Below are 15,538 nucleotides of genomic sequence, written 5' to 3' on the forward strand. Positions count from 1 at the left end.
ACCATCACCAGATGTCTACCTGATACGCTGCAGGAAAGGGTGTCCCAAGGCATGGTACATTGGGGAGACCATGCAGACGCTACGACAACGGATGGGTGAGCATCGCTTGACCAGGCAGGAGTGTTCCTTTCCAAAAAACAAAGAACAAAGAACAGTACAGCACAGGAAACAGGCCCAGTCGGGGAACACTTCAGCGGTCACGGGCAATCAGCCTCTGATCTTCGGGTAAGCGTTCTCCAAGGCGGCCTTTACGACACACGACAGCGCAGAGTCGTTGAGCAGAGACTGATAGCCAAGTTCCGCACACATGAGGATGGCCTCAACCGGGATCTTGGGTTCATGTCACACTATCTGTAACCCCCACGACTTGCCTGGGCTTGCAAAATCTCACTAACTGTCCTGGCTGGAGACAATACACACCTCTTTAACCTGTGCTTAACCCTCTCTCCATTCGCATTGTCTGTACCTGTAAAGACTCGCATTCCAACCATTATCTATGTGCCCTGTTTGTGGACACAATCCTTCACCTGATGAAGCAGTGGCGCTCCGAAAGCTCGTGCTACCAAATAAACCTGTTGAAATTTAACCTGGTGTTGTGAGACTACTCACTTCATCCAGGGTGAGGTGGACCTCATTGTGGACCTTATTCGATAGGGCTTCGGTAACCTCTCAGATACACTTATGGGGATTGGGAAGAGTCGAGCAGAAAGGGAAACCCCAAGATTCCTGAAGCGATGTTGAGGAGTGAGAGTATTTGCGGCAGTTCTAACTGTGAGAATGTGAGGGCAATGATATGAGTAGATGGAGGTGTCTCTTGGTAATGACAGAGGATGGAGGTGTGAGTCGTTGGTTAGACATATGAGGGAAATAAAATGATGATTTGTGAGGGGCTGATCAAAGCCTGTGTGGCAGCCAGTGAAGGAGCTGTTCTTGGTACCGCGTGTACTGTCTGGTTAACAGTGAAGGAGCTGTTCTTGGTACCGCGTGTACTGTCTGGTTAACAGTGAAGGAGCTGTTCTTGGTACCGCGTGTACTGTCTGGTTAACAGTGAAGGAGCTGTTCTTGGTACCGCGTGTACTGTCTGGTTGGCAGTGAAGGAGCTGTTCTTGGTACCGCGTGTACTGTCTGGTTGATAGTGAAGGAGCTGTCTTGGTACCGCGTGTACTGTCTGGTTGATAGTGAAGGAGCTGTCTTGGTACCGCGTGTACTGTCTGGTTGATAGTGAAGGAGCTGTCTTGGTACCGCGTGTACTGTCTGGTTGGCAGTGAAGGAGCTGTCTTGGTACCGTGTGTACTGTCTGGTTGGCAGTGAAGGAGCTGTCTTGGTACCGTGTGTACTGTCTGGTTGATAGTGAAGGAGCTGTCTTGGTACCGTGTGTACTGTCTGGTTGATAGTGAAGGAGCTGTTCTTGCTACCGCGTGTACTGTCTGGTTGGCAGTGAAGGAGCTGTCTTGGTACCGCGTGTACTGTCTGGTTAACAGTGAAGGAGCTGTCTTGGTACCGCGTGTACTGTCTGGTTGATAGTGAAGGAGCTGTTCTTGGTACCGCGTGTACTGTCTGGTTAACAGTGAAGGAGCTGTCTTGGTACCGCGTGTACTGTCTGGTTGATAGTGAAGGAGCTGTCTTGGTACCGCGTGTACTGTCTGGTTGATAGTGAAGGAGCTGTCTTGGTACCGCGTGTACTGTCTGGTTGATAGTGAAGGAGCTGTCTTGGTACCGCGTGTACTGTCTGGTTGATAGTGAAGGAGCTGTCTTGGTACCGCGTGTACTGTCTGGTTGGCAGTGAAGGAGCTGTCTTGCTACCGCGTGTACTGTCTGGTTGGCAGTGAAGGAGCTGTCTTGGTACCGCGTGTACTGTCTGGTTGATAGTGAAGGAGCTGTTCTTGCTACCGCGTGTACTGTCTGGTTGATAGTGAAGGAGCTGTTCTTGCTACCGCGTGTACTGTCTGGTTGGCAGTGAAGGAGCTGTCTTGCTACCGCGTGTACTGTCTGGTTGGCAGTGAAGGAGCTGTCTTGGTACCGCGTGTACTGTCTGGTTGATAGTGAAGGAGCTGTCTTGGTACCGCGTGTACTGTCTGGTTGATAGTGAAGGAGCTGTCTTGGTACCGCGTGTACTGTCTGGTTGATAGTGAAGGAGCTGTCTTGGTACCGCGTGTACTGTCTGGTTGGCAGTGAAGGAGCTGTCTTGGTACCGCGTGTACTGTCTGGTTGGCTGGAAGTTAAAGAAACGGTTTGAATATTCGAGCTTTGGAAGCAAAGCAAACACTCACAATATTAGAAAGAGCTGAGGTTGCTGTCTGATGGGCCTTGAAGATCAGATATTCATCGACATCAGTGGTTGGCCGAGGAGCCTCTGCCACCAGTGACTCCTCCTTCACCTTCCCAGAAACCTTCATTACACTCTTTGGTTTCTCCTTCACTTCCAGACTGGAGGAGGGGATTCGATAGGGAACAAGAGGAACTCTAAAGAGAAGGAAAATCAAACAGCCATGAATACTGGAAAGAGCCTCAGCACGGACTCATACTGCTTATCAACTGGCTCAGGGAAACACTTTGCGATGAACCATTCTTGTCTGTGGAAATGTCCTCCTAACCAGAACCGAGTCCTGTTCCCACCACCCTTCCACTCACTCAGATAGCTTCAAAATTCATGAATGGGATGTGGGTATCGCTCGCGAAACCAGCATCTATTGTCCATCCCTAATTGCCCCTTGAGAGGGTGGTGGTGAGCTGCCTTCTTGAACCACTGCAGTCCTTGAGGTGTAGGTACACACCCAGTGCTGTTAGGGAGGGAGTTCCAGGATTTTGACCCAGTGACAGTGAAGGAACGGCGATATATTTCCAAGTCAGGATTGTGAGTGACTTGGAGGGGCATCTCCAGATGATGATGTTCCCAGATATCTGCTGCCCTTGTCCTTCTAGATGGAAGTGGTCATGGGTTTGGAAGCTGCTACCTAAGGAGCCTTGGTAAGTCCCTGCAGTGCATCTTGTAGATAGTACACAGACGCTGGAGGGAGTGAATGGTTGTCGATGTGGTGCCAATCAAACGGGGCTGCTTTGTCCTGGATGGTGATGAGCTTCTTGAGTGTTGTTGGAGCTGCACCCATCCAGGCAAGTGGAGAGTATTCCATCACACTCCTGACTTGTGCCTTGTAGATGGTGGACAGGCTTTGGGGAGTCAGGAGGTGAGTTACACGCTGCAGTATTCCTAGCTTCTGGCCTGCTCTGGTAGCTACAGTATTTATATGGCTAGTCCAGTTGAGTTTCTGGTCAATGATAACCCCAAGGATGTTGACAGTGGGGGATTCAGTGATGGTAACACCATTGAATGTCAAGGGGCGGTGGTTAGAATGTCTCTTATTGGTGATGGTCATTGCCTGGTATTTGTGCAGCGTGAATGTTACTGCCACTTGTCAGCCCGAGCCTGGATATTGTCCAGCTCCTGTTGCATTTGAACATGGACTGCTTCAGTATCTGAGGAGTTGCGAATGGTGCTGAACATTGTGCAATCATCGACGAACACCCCCACTTCTGATCTCATGATGGAGGGAAGGTCATTGATGAAGCAGCTGAAGATTGTTGGGCCGAGGACACTAACCCTGAGGAACTCCTGCAGAGATGTCCTGGAGCTGAGATGACTGACCCTCCACAACCACAACCACCTTCCTATGTACCGGGTATGACTCCAACCAGCAGAGAGTTTGCCCCCTGATACCCATTGATTCCAGTTTTGCTAGGGCTCCTTGATGCCACACTCGGTCAAATGCGGCCTTGATGTCAAGGGCTGTCACTCTCACCTCACCTCTGGAATTCAGCTCTTTTGTCCATGTTTGAACCTAGGCTGTAATGAGGTCAGGAGCTGAGTGACCCTGGCAAAACCCTAACTGGGCGTCACTGAGCAGGTTATTGCTGAGCAGGTGCTGCTTGACTGCACTGTTGATGACCCCTTCCATCACTTTACTGATGGTCGAGAGTAGACTGATGGGGCGGTAATTGGCCGGGTTGGATTTGTTATGTTTCTTGTGTACAGGACATACCTGGGCAATTTTCCACATTGTTGGGTAGATGTCAGTGTTGTAACTACTGGAAGAGCTTGGCTGGGGAGCTGCAAGTTCTGGAGCACAAGTCTTCAGTACTATTGCTGGAATATTATCAGGGCCCATTGCCTTTGCAGTATCCAGTGCCTCCGACCATTTCTTGATATCATGTGGAGTGAATCGAATAGACTGGAGACAGGCATCTGAGATGCTGGGGACCACTGGAGGAGGCCGAGATGGATCACCCACTTGGCACTGCTGGCTGCAAATTGCTGCGAATGTTTCATTGAGGATGGGGATATTTGTGGAGCCTCCTCCTCCAGTGAGTTGGTTAATTGTCCACCACCATTCACGGCTGGATGTGGCAGAAGGGTGGGGGGGACATGATTGAGGTGTACATAATTATGAGGGACAGAGATAGGGTAGATAGGAAAAAATCTTTCCCCTTAGTAGAGGGGTCAATAAACAGTGGCATAGATTTAAGGTAAGGGGCAGGAGATTTAGAGAGGATTTGAGAAAAGGCTTTTTCACCCAGAATCTGGAACTCACTGACTGAAAGGGTGATAGAGGCAGGGACCCTCACAACAGGGTGGCACAGTGGCACAGTGGTTAGCACTGCTGCCTCACAGCGCCAGGGACCTGGGTTCGATTCCCAGTTTGGGTCACTGCCTGTGTGGAGTTTGCACATTCTCCCTGTGTCTGCGTGGGTTTCCTCCGGGTGCTCCGGTTTCCTCCCACAGTCCAAAGATGTGCGGGTTAGGTGTATTGGCCGTGCTAAATTGCCCCTTAGTGACAGGGGGAATAGCAGGGTAAATGCATGGGGTTGTGGGGATAGGGCCACATTCTGATGGAAGATCTTTAACATCCTGTAATAATCCTCAAGCATCGTGACTGGCTGCAGGTCCTCGTCATAAATTAACTCCACATCTCCCAGAAGAAAGCTGGTCCTCTTTTTCTACAGTGATGATGGACATGTGCTGTCCCCAACATAACCTGCCGGGCTGCATTCATTCTCGAGTTATTCAGCAAAGATTAGAGTACTTCCTTTGAGATTGAGATTGTGGTCGGTGCAGACTCGATGGGCTGAATGGCCTCCTTCTGCACTGTGGGATTATATGATATATATATATATGATAACATTAAAGAAGCATTTAGATGAACACTTGAAATGCTGTAGCAACAAAGTTACAGACCAAATGCTGGAAAATGGGATTAGAATAGATAGATGTTAGATATCCAGTGCATACACGATAGGCTGAAGGGCCTCTTTCTGTGCTGTGAAACTCTGTGACTCTCTGCACTTTGGTAGGAATAAAGGAATGAATATTACTTAAATGGAGAAAGACTGCAGAAAACTGTGGCACAGAGAGATTTGGGGGTTCTCATGCATAAATCATAAAAAGCTCGCAAGTTCAGCAGCAAATGAAAGGCTTACCTTCATTTCAAAGGGAATGGAGTATGTGACGATACTGTGCCTTTAAGAAATGTATTTGTGTCATGTTTCTTGTGCAGGATCTGTTGCAGCAGTTTGTTTGATTATCGATGCTGTTTTGACTGTAGCCTGCACCCCTGTTGTTACTGCAGCAGCATAATTGATCTTAGTTGCTCCAATGTTTGTTTTAATCTGGACTAATGCTGTTCTGCTGTTTTTAGTGTTCTCCTGGGTATTTCAGAGTGGGGCTTGTTGGAGTTGATTGTCAGAAAAAATCAGGTGACTGGATGGAGCTGGGCTTACACAGAGAACTTGTTCTGTTGTTTGGGATCTTTAGAGAGAGGTCGCTTTCTTTGTGTCTCTTTCTCTCTCTGGATTTAGAGACTGGAATCTGCCAGAAAATAAGTTTTTTTCCTCTGTGATTCTGCTGTTTGGAGCTGGAGCTGTCCCTGGCGGTTGCTGTATTAGAATTAGAAAACAGGTGTCTGTCTGGATCTTTGTCCAGAAGTGTTAAAAGGCTGGGAATCTCACATCCATGTGGGCAGATCAGTTTTCGCTGTTAACTGGTCCCGACGAAGGGATTTATGTCTATGAGGTACTGCTAAATTGGAACATAGTAACTAGAAGCAGGAGGAGGCCATTCGGCCCTTGGAGCCTGCTCCGTCATTCATTATTGATCATGGCTGATCATCGAATTCAATATCCCGATCCCCCTTCCTCCCATATCCTTTAATCCCTTTAACCCCAAGAGCTATATCTAATTTCTTCTTGAAATCAGACAACGTTTTGGCCTCGACTACTTTCTGTGGGAGTGAATTCCACACATTCACCACCCTCTGGGTGAAGAAATTTCTCCTCACCTCAGTTCTAAAAGGTTTACTCCTTATCCTCAAACTATAACCCCTAGTTCTGGACTCCCCCACCATTGGGAACATTCTTTCTGAACCTACCCTGTTGAACCCTGTTAGAATTTTATAAGTTTCTATGAGATCCCCTCTCACTCTTCTAAACTCCAGTGAATATAATCCTAACCGACTTAGTCTCTCCTCATATGACAGAGCCGCCATCCCAGGAATTATAAAGATGGATAGCTGTTAAGAATTATATTTTGTCATGTTTGAGTATTTTAATTGGTAAAAGTTATGCTAATTCTTTTTGTTTTCTGTTAACTGTGTTGTTAAACAAACTTTGTTTGATGAAAGCTTCCTAGTGGTTCACTGGAATCATACCTGGAGTGAAACATTTTATGCTCACACTAATGCCAAAATCAAATGTAAAAATGTAGGGTCGAGGCTAACTTCATAAAACACCTTGGAGTTTCTGATCTGGTCCCCAGCAAATATTAAATAGGGAAGTCTCGTTAAAGCTTGCTAAAACAAGGTACTAGTTAGACCTTACCTGGAATACTGTCAGCAGTTTTGGTCCCCTTATCTAAGGGAAGATCCCTGGAATCTACAGTGCAGAAGGAAGCCATTTGGCCCATCGAGTCTGCACCGACTCTTCAAAAGAGCATCGTACCCAAGCCCACCCCTTCTCTATCCCCGTAACCTGGAGCATTTACAATGGCTAATCCACCTAACCTAGACATCTTGGGAGACTAAGGGAGAAATTAGCATGGCCAGTCCACCTAACCTGCACATCTTTGGACTGTGGGAGGAAACCGGAGCACCCGGAGGAAACCCACGCAGACACAAGGAGAACATGCAAACTCCACACAGACAGTGACCCAAGCTGGGAATCAAACCCTGGCGCTGTGAGGCAGCAGTGCTAACCACTGTGCTGATATATTGGCTTTGGAGGCAGTCCAGAGAAGGTTCACTGGCTTAATCCTGGGGATGGAGGGGTTTTCTTATGAGGAGAGATTGAGTAGGTTGAGCCTGTACTCACTGGAGTTTAGAAGAATGAGAGGTGACCTTATTGAGACATATTGGACTCTCAGGGGGCTGACAGGGTCGATGCTGAGAGGTTGTTTCCCCTTGTGAGAGAGTCTGGGACCAGAGAGCAGAATCTCAGAGTCAGGGGGTCATCTACTGAAGACAGAGATGAGGAGGAATTTCTTCTCTCTGGGAGTGAATCTGCAGAATTCTTTCCCGCAGAGGGCTGGAGAGGCTGGGACGTTCAGTATGTTCAAGGCTGCGATAGAGAGGTTTTTAACCAGTAAGAGAATCAAGGGCTATGGGGATAAGGTGGGAAAATGGAGTTGAAGATCAGCAGTTCAGTCATGATTTTGTTGGAGGTGGAGCAGTCTCGATGGGCCGAATGGCCGACTTCTGCTTTGTGGTGATGGTCCCTTTAAGGGTCAATCTGCAGAGTACGGGCCACATGACCCAGGGAACCAATCGGGGAGCAGGGTGGGGATGAGCCCGGTAAGTGTGGGTTCTGTACTCAGATGCTGGTTGCAAGCACGAGGCTGCCAGCCTCTGTATGGTTCAAACCTGGAGAAAAATGAGTTGTATTTTGTCCAAACTGGTGAAGGAGCATCTTTCGAAGCTTCTGTGTGTTGTGGCTTTGGGATTACTGGTCCAGTGACAATATCACTGCTCCACCATCTCTTCCACCTGAAAATTGTTTCAGAGCTGATTTTCTGATGCTTGTGTACGGAGCAGTTTGGAAGGTTTTTCTTTAACAAGCTGTAGAGATAGAAGCTGCTGTAGTTGCTGTGTGAGTGAGTGGATGGTTCTCACTCTGCCTGTTGATGAACCCTTGCTCCCAGTACAACACTGCCATTGGATGTTAGTCAAACGCCTCTGCACGAGGAATCTACACCAACGATTGAGCAAATGGGCAGCACTTACTTGAACTCTTTTGTTTCTTGGTCTTCATCTTTTTTCTGCTCCTCTTTGCTCTCAGTCACGGGGCTGCTGGATTCCAGCGGTGTCTGTCTAATAGCTTGGCTGGATCCTGAAGCACTGAATAGCAGAAAGGACAGAACTCGGTGCAGTTACTATCAGACAAAGCCCACCCGGCACCACATCCCAACATCACTGTCTCACCTCAACTCACCAGAAAGCCAAACACGGCCAAAACCCAAATCAGAGGAGCTGGGAAGGTTCGGGAGTTGGGCAGAATCTGAGGAGAATAGTATCGTAGCAAAGCAATAGTGGGGGCAGATTCAATACTTCGGGGCACAGATAGGTGTTTCTGTGGCCAAGAGAGGGACTCCAGGATGGCAGTTTGCCTCCCTGGTGCCAGGGTCCTGGATGTCTCTGAGCCGGTGCAAAGAATCCAATGATGATAGGTAGGGACAGGTAGTATTGGGGAAGTAGGGGGAAGCAGAAGGATTTGGACAGGTTCGGAGAGTGGGCAAAGAAGTGGCAGATGGAATACACTGTGGAAAAGTGTGAGGTTATGCACTTTGGAAGGAGGAATCGAGACATAGACTATTTTCTAAATGGGGAAATGCTGAGGATATCAGAAACACAAAGGGATTTGGGAGTCCTTGTTCAAGATTCTCTTAAGGTTAACGTGCAGGTTCAGTCGGCAGTTAGGAAGGCAAATGTTAGCATTCATGTCGAGAGGGCTAGAATACAAGAGCAGGGATGTACTTCTGAGGCTGTATAAGGCTCTGGTCAGACCCCATTTGGAGTATTGTGAGCAGGTTTGGGCCCCGTATCTAAGGAAGGATGTGCTGGCCTTGGAAAGGGTCCGGAGGAGGTTCACAAGAATGATTCTTGGAATGAAGAGCTTGTCGTATGAGGAATGGCTGAGGACTCTGGGTTTGTACTCATTGGAGTTTAGAAGGATGAGGGGGGATCTTATCGAAACTTACAGGATACTGCGAGGCCTGGATAGAGTGGACATGGAGAGGATGTTTCCACTAGTAGGAAAAACTAGAACCAGAGGGCACAACCTCAGGCTAAAGGGACGATCCTTTGAGATAGAGTCATAGGGTCATAGAGGTTTACAGCATGGAAACAAGCCCTTCGGCCCAACTTGTCCATGCTGCCCTTTTTTTAAAAAACCTCTAAGCTAATCCCAATTGCCCGCATTTGGCCCATATCCCTCTATACCCATCGTACCCATGTAACTATCTAAATGCTTTTTAAAAGATAAAATTGTACCCGCCTCTACTACTACCTCTGGCAGCTTGTTCCAGACACTCACCACCCTCTGTGTGAAAAAATTCCCCCTCTGGACACTTTTGTATCTCTCCCCTCTCACCTTAAATCTATGCCCTCCAGTTTTAGACTCCCCTATCTTTGGGAAAAGATATTGACTATCTACCTTGTCTATGCCCCTCATTATTTTATAGACCTCTATAAGGTCACCCCTCAGCCTCCTACGCGCCAGAGAAAAAAGTCCCAGTCTATTCAGCCTCTCCTTATAACTCAATCCATCAAGTCCTGGTAGCATCCTAGTAAATCTTTTCTGCACTCTTTCTAGTTTAATAATATCCTTTCTATAATAGGGTGACCAGAATTGCACACAGCTTCCCAAGTGTGGCCTTACCAATGTCTTGTACAACTTCAACAAGACGTCCCAACTCCTGTATTCAATGTTCTGACCGATGAAACCAAGCATGCCGAATGCCTTCTTCACAACTCTGTCCACCTGTGACTCCACTTTCAAGGAGCTATGAACATGTACCCCTAGATCTCTTTGTTCTGTAACTCTCCCCAATGCCCTACCATCAACTGAGTAAGTCCTGCCCTGGTTCAATCTACCAAAATGCATCACCTAGCATGAGGTGGATGAGGAGGAATTTCTTCAGCCAGAGAGTGGTGAATCTGTGGAACTCTTTTCCGCAGAAAGCTATGGAGGCCGGGTCATTGAGTGTCTTTAAGACAGAGGTAGATAGGTTCTTGATTAATAGGGGGATCAGGGGTTATGGGGATGAGAAAAATATCAGCCATGATTGAATGGCGGAGCAGACTCGATGGGCCGAGTGGCCTAATTCTGCTCCTATGTCTTATGGTCGTATGTGCCTGTGAAAAGGAAGGACAGGATTCGGGAACCGTGGACGACCAGGGAAAGTGCGAGTCTACTCAAAAAGAAAAAAGATGTATACATAAGGTCCAGGCAATTAAAAACAGATGAAGCACTTGAAGAATCAAAATGAGGTGACTGGGAGAGAGGAGGTTAGCTTAAACATAAAAGGGGCTTGTAGACAGTGTGAGAGGGAGGATAAGCAGGTGACGGAGAAGGGGAGCGCTCAGACCGAAGGGTTGAGGTGTGTTTATTTTAACGCAAGGAGTGTAGTGAACAAAATGGATGAGCTTAGAGCGTGGATCACTACTTGGAAGTGTGATGTGGTGGCCATTACAGAGACTTGGTTATCTCAGGGACAGGACTGGATACTTCAAGTGCCGGGTTTCAGATGTTTCAGGAGGGACAGGGAAGGAGGCAAAAGAGGTGGGGGAGTGGCACTGTTGATCAGGGATAGTGTCACAGCTGTAGAAAAGATGGACGCCACAGAGGGATTGTCTACAGAATCTCTGTGGGTGGAGGTTTGCAACAGGAAGGGGTCAATAACTTTACTGGGTGTTTTCAAGAGGCCGCCCAATAGTAGCAGGGACGTGGAGGAGCAGATTGGGAAGCAGATCCTGGAGAGATGTGATAATAACAGAGTGGTTGTGATGGGAGATTTTAATTTCCTAAATATCGATTGGAATATCCCGAGGGTGAGGGGTTTAGATGGGGAGGAGTTTGTTAGGTGTGTTCAGGAGGGCTTCCTGACACAGTATGTGGATAAACCTACAAGAGGAGAGGCTGTACTTGATTTGGTATTAGGGAATGAACCTGGGCAAGTGTCAGATCTCTCAGTGGGAGAGCATTTTGGGGATAGTGATCATAACTCTATCTCCTTTACATTAGCATTGGAGAGAGATAGGATCAGTCAAGCTAGGAAAGTGTTTATTTGGAGTAAGGGCAATTATGAGGCTATTAGGCAGGAAATTAGAGGCATAAATTGGAAGGAGGTTTTCTCAGGGAAATGTACAGAAGAAATGTGGCAAATTTTCAAGGAAAATTTGTCTGGAGCTCTGCACAGCAACGTTCCAATGAGACAGGGGAGTTATGGTAGGTTACAGGAACCATGGTGCACGAAAGCTGTCACGAATTTAGTCAAGAAGAAAAGAAAAGCCTACAAAAGGTTCAGGGAGCTAGGTAATGTTAGAAATCGAGAAGAGTATACGACTAGTAGGAAGGAACTTAAGAGGGAAATTAGAAGAGCAAGAAGGGGTCGTGAGAAGGTCATGATAAAGGAAAACCCCAAGGAATTCTACAAGTATGTTAAGAGCAAGCAGATAAGATGTGAAGGAGTAGGACCTATCAAATGTGACAGTGGGAAAGTCTGTATGGAACCGGTAGAAATAGCAGAGGTACTCAATGAATACTTTGCTTCAGTATTCACAGTGGAAAAGGATCTTGGTAGTTGCAGTGCAGACTTGCAGTGGACTGAGAAGTTTGAGCATGTGGGCATTAGGAAAGAGGATGTGTTGGAGCTTTTGAAAAGCATCAAGTTAGATAAATCGCCGGGATCGGATGGGATGTACCCCAGATTACTGTGGGAGGCGAGGGAAGAGATTGCTGAGCCTCTGGCGATGATCTTTGCGTCATCAATGGAGATGGGAGAGGTTCCGGAGGATTGGAGGATTGCGGATGTGGTTTATTCAAGAAAGGGAGAAGGGATAGTCCGGGAAATTATAGACCTGTGAGTCTAACCTCAGTGGTTGGTAAGTTGATGGAGAAGATCCCAAGAGGCAGGATTTATGAACATCTGGAGAGGAATAGTATGATCAGAAATAGCCAGCACGGCTTTGTCCAAGGCAGATCATGCCTTACGAGCCTAATTGAATTTTCTGAAGATGTAACTAGACACATAGACGAGGGAAGAGCGTTAGATGTGGTTTATATGGATTTCAGCAAGGCGTTTGATAAGGTGCCCCATGCAAGGCTTATTGAGAAAGTGAAGGGGCATGGGATACAAGGGGACATTGCCTTGTGGATTCAGAACTGGCTTGCCCACAGAAGGCAAAGAGATGGGTCTTTTTCAGCATGGAGGTCGGTCACCAGTGGAGTGCCCCAGGGATCTGTTCTAGGACCCTTGCTCTTTGTGATTTTTATAAATGACCTGGATGAGGAAGTGGAAGGATGGGTTGGCAAGTTTGCTGATGACTCAAAGGGTGGTGGTGTTGTGGATAGTGTAGAGGGATGTCAGCAGTTGCAACGAGACATAGATAAGATGCAAGACTGGGCGGAGAAGTGGCAGATGGAGTTCAACCCAGATAAGTGTGTGGTGGTTCATTTTGGCAGGTCGAATAGGATGAAAGAATATAATATTAAGGGTAAGACGCTTGGCAGTGTGGAAGATCAGAAGGATCTTGGGGTCCGGGTTCATAGGAGGCTCAAAGCAGCATCGCAGGTAGAGGCTGTAGTTAAGAAGGCGTATGGAATACTGGCCTTCATCAATAGAGGAATTGAGTTTAGAAATCGGGAGATAATGCTGCAGCTGTATAGGACCCTGGTCAGACCCCACCTGGAGTACTGTGCCCAGTTCTGGTTGCCTCATCACAGAAAGGATGTGGAAGCCATAGAACGGGTGCAGAGGAGATTTACAAGGATGTTGCCTGGATTAGGTGGCATGCCTTATGAGGATAGGTTGAGAGAGTGAGGTCTTTTCTCCTCGGAGAGGCGAAGGATGAGAGGTGACCTGATAGAGGTGTATAAGATGTTGAGAGGTATTGATAGAGTGGATTCTCAGAGGCTTTTACCCAGGGCTGAAATGGTTGCCACAAGAGGTCACAGGTTTAGGGTGCTGGGGAGTAGGTACAGAGGAGATGTTGGGGGTAAGTTTTTCACTCAGAGGGTGGTGGGTGCGTGGAATCGGCTGCCGGTAGTGGTGGTGGAGGCGGATTCGATAGGGTCTTTTAAGAGACTTTTGGATAAGTTCATGAAAGTTAGTAAGATAGAGGGTTATAGGTAAGCCTAGTAGGTAGGGACATGTTCGGCGCAACTTGTGGGTCGAAGGGCCTGTTTGTGCTGTAGCTTTTCTATGTTCTATGTTCTAATACAGGGAAAGTAGAAAAGAACTCAAACAGGGGGTTAGGAGGGCAAAAAGAGGTCACGAAATGTCCTTGGCAGGCAGGATTAAGGAGAATTTTATACATATATTAGGAACAGGAAGGTAGCTCGAAAAAGAGTTGGTCCACTCAATGACAAAGGAGGGAAATTATGTGCAGAACCAAAGGAAGTGGGTGTGATCCTTTGCATCGGTATTCACAAAGGAGAGGGACATGTTGATTGATGGTGTCTCAGAGGGCTGTATAGAACATAGAACAGTACAGCACAGAACAGGCCCTTCGGCCCACGATGTTGTGCCGAGCTTTATCTGAAACCAAGATCAAGCTATCCCACTCCCTATCATCCTGGTGTGCTCCATGTGCCTATCCAATAACCGCTTAAATGTTTCTAAAGTGTCTGACTCCACTATCACTGCAGGCAGTCCATTCCACACCCCAACCACTCTCTGCGTAAAGAACCTACCTCTGATATCCTTCCTGTATCTCCCACCACGAACCCTATAGTTATGCCCCCTTGTAATAGCTCCATCCACCCGAGGAAATAGTCTTTGAACGTTCACTCTATCTATCCCCTTCATCATTTTATAAACCTCTATTAAGTCTCCCCTCAGCCTCCTCCGCTCCAGAGAGAACAGCCCTAGCTCCCTCAACCTTTCCTCATAAGACCTACCCTCCAAACCAGGCAGCATCCTGGTAAATCTCCTCTGCACTCTTTCCAGCGCTTCCACATCCTTCTTATAGTGAGGTGACCAGAACTGCACACAATATTCCAAATGTGGTCTCACCAAGGTCCTGTACAGTTGCAGCATAACCCCACGGCTCTTAAACTCCAACCCCCTGTTAATAAAAGCTAACACACTATAGGCCTTCTTCACAGCTCTATCCACTTGAGTGGCAACCTTCAGAGATCTGTGGATATGGACCCCAAGATCTCTCTGTTCCTCCACAGTCTTCAGAACCCTACCTTTGACCCTGTAATCCACATTTAAATTAGTCCTACCAAAATGAATCACCTCACATTTATCAGGGTTAAACCCTGGAGTTTAACCCTGGAGTTTAAACTCCAGGGTTAAACTCCCCTCCTCTAAGTCATTTAAAACAGTAGTTACTGTCGGGTCCTGAAAGAAGCAAGAGGTGTCTTTCTGTCTCTCTCTCTGAAGGCTGCTGTTTAGGGCTGTTAGAAGGCAGGTGTCTCTCTGACTCTCTCTCCCCAGAGAAGTCGAATAGGCCCTCGAACTGTTAATAAGAACAAGCCTGTAAGCCTGGGAGTTGGCTAACTGATTTTGAAGAGGGGTCTTAAGTCTGTAAGAGGAATATTGCTTGAATTGGAACTAATAGTAATTGAGAAGCAGTTGTGCGGCATGGTGGCACAGTGGTTAGCACTGCTGCTTCACAGTGCTAGGGGCCTGGGTTCAATTCCCGGCTTGGGTCACTGTCTGTGTGGAGTTTGCACATTCTCCTCGTGTCTGCGTCGGTTTCCTCCGGCTGCTCCAGTTTCCTCCCACAGTCCAAAAGACGTGTTGATTAGGTGCATTGGCCGTGCTAAATTCTCCCTCAGTGTACCTGAACAGGCGCTGGAGTGTGGCGACTGGGGGATTCTCACAGTAACTTCATTGCAGTGTTAACCTAAGCCTACTTGTGACACTAATAAATAAACTTAAAATAAAAGGAATTGTATCTTGTCCTGTTAAAGAATTGCTCAATTGTTCAAGGTTAAGCTAATTTATTTGTTATAGTTAAATTGTATTGTTAAATAGAGTTTGTTTTGATAAAAGCTTCTTGGTGTGCCAATAGAATCACAGCTGGAGTGAAACAACTTCTCCTCACACTAATGCCAAAATAGCAAAACTGTTGGAGTGTAATCAGGCTTGATAATATAATTTGGGGTTTCAGATCTTGTACCCTAACACTTTGCAGTATTCAATGCCTTCAGCCATTTCTTATAATCACAGGAGTGAATTGAATTGACTGGAGACTGAACTCGCTGATGCTGGAGGCCTCTGGAGGAGGCCAAGTGACAGCAGACAGGGAGCAGTGGTTTATGGATG

General features: G+C 47.2%; 1 protein-coding gene across 1 annotated transcript in view; it reads right to left on the bottom strand.

The window, feature by feature from the left end:
• The window catches only part of spef2 (sperm flagellar 2), a 386,645-nt gene that overhangs the window by 125,020 nt on the left and 246,087 nt on the right, over positions 1-15,538 (bottom strand). The window contains exons 27-28 of the mRNA XM_078213897.1: positions 8,265-8,378; positions 2,271-2,463 (exon numbers count right to left, since the gene is read on the bottom strand). Coding sequence (XP_078070023.1) covers positions 2,271-2,463; positions 8,265-8,378 — 307 coding nt within the window. The remainder of the gene's footprint in view (positions 1-2,270; positions 2,464-8,264; positions 8,379-15,538) is intronic.

Source organism: Mustelus asterias, chromosome 6 (genome assembly GCF_964213995.1).
Source record: "Mustelus asterias chromosome 6, sMusAst1.hap1.1, whole genome shotgun sequence".
Classification (NCBI taxonomy): Eukaryota; Metazoa; Chordata; class Chondrichthyes; order Carcharhiniformes; family Triakidae; genus Mustelus; species Mustelus asterias.